General features: G+C 54.1%; 1 protein-coding gene across 1 annotated transcript; it reads left to right on the top strand.

The window, feature by feature from the left end:
* Window positions 1-2,452: 2,452 nt before the first annotated feature.
* On the top strand, window positions 2,453-5,471 carry LOC125523256. Its single transcript, XM_048688337.1, has 2 exons — window positions 2,453-3,100; window positions 4,938-5,471. Exons 1-2 carry the CDS (start codon window positions 2,722-2,724, stop codon window positions 4,940-4,942), a joined length of 384 nt encoding a protein of 127 aa, XP_048544294.1. The 5' UTR covers window positions 2,453-2,721; the 3' UTR covers window positions 4,943-5,471.
* Window positions 5,472-5,882: the final 411 nt, after the last annotated feature.

Consider the following 5,882-nt stretch of genomic DNA (forward strand, 5'->3'; position numbering starts at 1 on the left):
ATGGTCATCTTGCCTGAGATCCCGCAAGGAAGAAGAACAAGTCCATGAAGAAGACAAACGGACATAGTCGAACGAATCCTCACAACGCGACGTTATAGGAACTAACCCGAAGAAGCAACACCGGAAAGAAGCAAACAATATAGTGAACAACCAACACATGACATGGAATGATGCGCAAACAATTATGATGCATGTCCGGTTTAAATAAGCATGACATGGCAAAGGGCACAAACAAAACTACAAGTTAAGTGTATCCCAATATGCAACGAGTTGCATATTGACGGAACACCACATCAATTATTTAGTTCGATCTCGTTTATGTACCCAACAATATTAAATGTTGTTAAGCATGTCAAGAGGTGAAACATAAAGGAATTATCTATCTAAACAATTTAAATGGGGCCGGATATAGCAAACAACAAATCCGGTAAATCCCCATATGCATTACTAATTTAAAGCAAACAACAATTTTAACATTTTAAATGTTATTATCATGATGCGGATGACATGTGCAAGTTTTATGCAAGTTTTTATGAAAAAGTTGATAAGAGCATTATGAAGCATTTGTCACCGTGGTGGAAAAAAAGGGTGCCACGGCGACGAATCCGAAAGTGATGCCGCGTCAACATATCGGTTCCGGTAGCTCACGTAGATACCGGTGCAAAAGGAAAAAAATGACGTGAGCGTGACATGCAAGATGGTGGGGTGATCCCGGTAACCGGGTTCCCACGAGTCGATGGCATGGAAGCGAGAGACACTACGGACATGGTGCAGACAAAGGGTGCATCTCAAACAACATGTGCAATCGTCCACGGCGGTCGTCTCGACGTTATACCTCTGAAGTGTGCATTATCGGAGCGGTTCGAGTCGGCGTAGAGGAAGTAGTGGAAGTAGACGTTCTCGTTTCGTAGATGTTCACACTCCATAGGTGTTCGGGGTCAGAACAAGGAACTCGACGTCCACGGTTCTTCGAGGGTCAACGGTACATGTTCTATAGACGTTCGGGCGGCGGTGGTGGTACACGTTTTACGTCGACGGTAGTTGTTCACGGCTCGTAGACGAACTTGTTGGATCCGAGGGCTCTGGCCATCGAGGTACTTGGTGCAACACCGTGTGGTCATACATTTGAAGAGGAACTTGACCATCCGAAGGTGTACTTGGCGAACAACGGTCGTCATGGTACTCGTCGGTCCACGAAGTCGTTCTCGTAGGTCTTGGCGTTTTGATAGAGGCAAAGGTGTCCCGATGTTTCGATGAGATGGTGGCTATCGTTTCTGTGGGAGTCGATCTTGACGATCCGACTACGAACGCGCGAGCTCTAGTAATTGGTCCATTATATGTAACAGTAGGGGATGTGGATGTAACAATGGTATTGATGTCCTCATCATGTTTCGTTCGGTACTTGTCAGGGATATACCCCGCGGTATGACCCGGCCGGAGTCGTAACCCGGCCGGGACTTGGTAAACCGGCGGATGGTAAACTGGCGGACAGTTAAGACAGATGGCCAAGACCGACGGTAAACCGGCAGACAATGTTAAACCGGCACACAATGTTAAACCGACAGACGTTAAGAAGCCTAGGAAAGAAAGTCGAAATAGTTTAAGTCTTAGTCCGAGATGGACTCTACATGTAACCCGCCCCTTCAACTTATATAAGGAGGGGCAGGACTCCCCAAAGAGGGACAAGCAAACAACAAATCTTTAGGGCTAGACACAATTAGAGGAGAGCCGGTTTATGGCCACTCCCTCGTGATGAGAATGAGATCTAGCCTCAAACAGCATGTAGGGTTGTTACCGGATGATGTTTCCCGAGGCCCGAAGCTGTCTAAATCTTTGTCTTGTGTGTTGCATCTCTCGTCCCGATCAACCCCTCTCAAGCTACCACATAGATGCGTTGGCCTCGCGACTAAGTCCTGGCATTAAGGATATCTGACGTGTTAATTTCACGATAGTTGGCGCCCACCATGAGGCCCATGCACGGTGGTGTTTAGTTCTTGGGGGTATTTTTCTAGGGATTGAAGAGCTTGCAACTCTCCGGATGAAAAGGAGCCGGTTTGACAAGATCGGCATCAGTTTCAAGATTTGTTGGACCGGATTTATGATATGAGAGGTTTAAGGGTTAAAACAAAACCGGAGGCTGTTTGCGTCACCGTCACGTCGTCTTAATCCGCCGAGTCCGAGCTGCACGAGGTGATTTGTCTGCTACGTTACCACTGCGAGGTCAACTGGAGTTCAAGTGATCCATCCGACCACATATTCTGTCGACTTGCCACAACCGGTTTATCACACGTCCCTGCTATTCCGCCGCGTTGCAGCTATTGTTCTGTATGTATCATTCATAATGGCTGCCACTCACGAGGGAATCAAGTCCCGAGGACACGTCAGGATCGTGATGCTACTGTGACATCCTATCAAATCAACAATAGTACGAAGCATTATGACTTGACCAAATCCAACTACTACTCGGTTTTGATAATGACTCAAAGGAATAGTTCAAAGGAAAAAGCCCATCGCTGGTCAACACCAACACGGTCATGGGCAAAAGATGGCCACGACCTGAAACGGAGCCGGTTTGGACTCCCCCGTTGTCTGCGCCCGCGACCTCACCTCGCCACCTCCGTCGTCGGGGCTCAGAGGATCGCATCACCAACCTCGTGCTAAGCCGGCCCATTCCGTGCCGCATCGCCGTCACGCTCGGCCAAACCGACTGTTGACTTTGCCATGCCACAGTCGCCGTTGAGCCGCCCTTGCTCGACCTTTGCTCCGAGCTGCCCCCGCTTCACAGCGTACGCCACAGCTGCCGCCATCTGCAAAGAGCCGCCGTCCGGATCTCGGGCCTCACCTCCGCCGGCCCTCTGCACCATGCTAAGTCACCGACCTATTGTGGCCCTGTGCCGAGCCGTCGTGGCCTGCCGGAGCCACCGTGGCCGGTCTAGCTTCACCGATCTCCGTCGGGCCGGCCGTGAGCCACCGTGGCCGCACGGCCTCACCTCGCTGCCTCCGCTCTTCTATGCCCGCGCAGGCGTACATCCGCGTCCGGCGCGTTCCCGCCTTGCCGCGTTCCACGCGCCGCAGCTGATCCTGCGCATCCACACTGCCGGTGAGTCGCCTCGCCGCCTCTGCTCCGAGTCACCGCCGTGGCGTCCCCGCTCTTCCAAGAAGAATTCACTCCCAAGCCGGCCTCTAATGCTGCTCCTCTGCTCCTCGTACTGCTGCACTGTTGAAACCGCCCCGACTAAGCGCGAGGGCATCAGACGGAGCCACGGATCCGGAAGTGGATTGGATTTGGGTTCCGCGCCGAGTCACCGACCGGCTCCTCCGTCCCACTCCCGAGCACCCCCGCGGCCTACTGCGTTGCCCGCGGGTGCGCTTCTCCACCGCCGTGCTCGGCCGCCATTACGCGCCCCCGTCCCTCCTTGCTCTGCTGCGTTCCCGTGGCCGTGCCCGCACTGTGTCGTCGCTGCGTCGTTTTTCATCACGGCAACCCGCCTTCAGTTCATGCCGCAAGTCGCCGTAAATCGCCGTCGCCCCTTGCTGGGTCAACCACTTGCTGGCGTGTCTCCGTCAACCTCGCGCCCCGCGCCCGGCGTCAAGCGGCCCTGCTTCGTCAAGTGCCCTCGTGCGGCCATGCGCCTGCAACTCTCCCTCGTACTGCATCGCGCCTCTGGGAGCTGTCACCGGCGAGTCAGCCGTCCACCTTTGCCTCTGCTGCATTCTGAGCAGCCAGGCCACTCGCGGCCTTTGTTGCCTCATAAACCGCCATGGCTTTGCGTCGCTACTGCCGTCGCCGAACCGCCGCCTTTATCGTCGTGGCTCCGCTTCAAGTCATCGCCGCGGGCTCGCCGTGAACCGCCAAGATGGGCCTCGTTGGGCCGGTCGTGAACCGCCGTGTCCGCACGGTCTCACCTCACCGCCTCCACTCTTCTCCGTCCGCGCAGGCGTGCTACGCTCGAGGCACGGCGACGCAACCCGCCGCCGGTTTAGTCTGCGGGTTCCGCCGCGCTGGCACCATCGTTTCTGTCTCGGCGCCCCGCGTCTCACGCCGCTTCGAGTTACCACTACTCAGTCTCGATCGGAGCCGCTAGTCTCCTTCACCTCAGCATCAATCGCCGTACCCAGCCCCGTAAATCGGCCGAGATCCATAAACCGCCTCCTGCGCTGGTGAGTCGTTTTCGACCAATTCCAGCTGCGAGCCGGCCTTCTGCAGTCGTGAATCGCCAGCCCCGCGACGCTGAACAGCCACTGCGGTGACCCGCCAAGATTCGCCTTAAGCTGGCCACAGCTCGGGAATGGATTATCAACAGGCTCAGATTTCTCTGTCAATTGGAGTTGTTGACCACCGAGTTCTATTCCGAGGGGCCGGGATGGCCTAAGTTGCCACTAGGCCTGCGCCAGCTCTGCCTCACTTTCGTGGTTTACCTCAGCCGCTCCAGCTGCCTGAGCCTCTCCCACTGTGGCCGCCGGCACCTCTGCGTGCCCTTCTGAGCTGCCGGCCCCGTCGTGCGCGAATTTACCTCAGCCTAATCACCGTCAGCAAACCGCCGTTGTTCCGGGTCACCCCCGCCTCTGCTTCCTGCTGGCTTCGCGCGAACGCGCTTGCACACTTCACTTCTGGGCTGTTGCGCCTTGAGCCGCCTACACCACCGTATCCACGGCTCGTTCCGACGGTTTGTCTCTACGGCCAGGGCTCCACCTTGCCAACTCGCTGTGATGGCTCGCCTCTGCCCCGGCTTACCTGACCTCACGGCCGCGGAGAGCTGCTATCGCCAAATCAGTTACGGCCTTGTTTGGAACCAAAGGGGAAGGCAGAAGCAGATAAGAGAGAAAAGGAGAAAACCTGCTACGTGCATGGATTATGGGGCCAGACTGCTAATGACGTGCATATACTATTCGTTTTTCATGCACCTCTAGTGCCTCACACACGGTTCAATCTGCAGCTTGACATTATCCAGCGACGTGGCTGTTCAGTGATACATTAGACGTGCATCTGTCCGGTTATTTTTGGTCCAAGCACGTCCAGCGTCCGTGATCATCCAACAAAAAATACCAGGTGCTATCTTATCTATTTATATTTGGTGCATATTGTTTTTATCAAAGAACAATTACTCTGATCTTTGCTGTTTTTGGACAGGGTCATTATTTGTTATAAAGGTGTCGCAAAGGGGCATGCGCCAAGATTATCGCACTAGGACTGATCCTTGCCATGCTACTGGATGGTTATATGGGTAAATCGCCGTCCCCCGCTTCATCAACACATGGGACTAACTCGCCCGTCCATGCTGGCTTACAACGCCGCGGCCAACTCGTCCGTCCATGCCAGTTTACAACCCGCGGCTGACTCTACCGCCCGCACCGGTGTACCATGCCGCGGCCGACTTATCTATCTGAGCCGCCTCTGATGTTGCAGTCGTCCTTGTCGTCCGTCTCTCACGGCCTGGTCTACATCAATATATCGGGCCGCACTGTCTGCATGAGCTGTTTTTTGAGTATGAGCAAGTCACAGCTTGGGTAGCTCGGTTTTTCTTTCAACAAAATGGAGGCAATTTATCATATACTATCAACAGCCATCTGCACAGGATGACTCAATGGGCAGGCGCACAAGTCGCCGCCACTAAAGTTTGGTTAAACTTCAAATCGCCAGTTGAAAGGAACCATTGGACGAGTTGCTGACACGGCTCATACGGGATCATTTATAACCCGCCGCAGTCACCTCAACCTTCGGTGGATTCACATTACGTTATCAACACCGATGATACATACCTTCTTCTATGGTCGAATACGGAGAATCTCAAGACAACTCCTTGAGTCATCTTAAGACTCGGGGGCTACGATGATATGACTCAGCAAGTCTTGCCAGTTTCAGCAAATTCAAGTGCCCCAGG

Source organism: Triticum urartu, chromosome 1 (genome assembly GCF_003073215.2).
Source record: "Triticum urartu cultivar G1812 chromosome 1, Tu2.1, whole genome shotgun sequence".
In the NCBI taxonomy this organism is placed as follows: domain Eukaryota; kingdom Viridiplantae; phylum Streptophyta; class Magnoliopsida; order Poales; family Poaceae; genus Triticum; species Triticum urartu.

Coding starts and splice junctions, on each gene's coding strand:
- LOC125523256 (XM_048688337.1), top strand. CDS start 2,722: ATGCCACAGTCGCCGTTGAGCCGCCCTTGCTCGACCTTTGCTCCGAGC.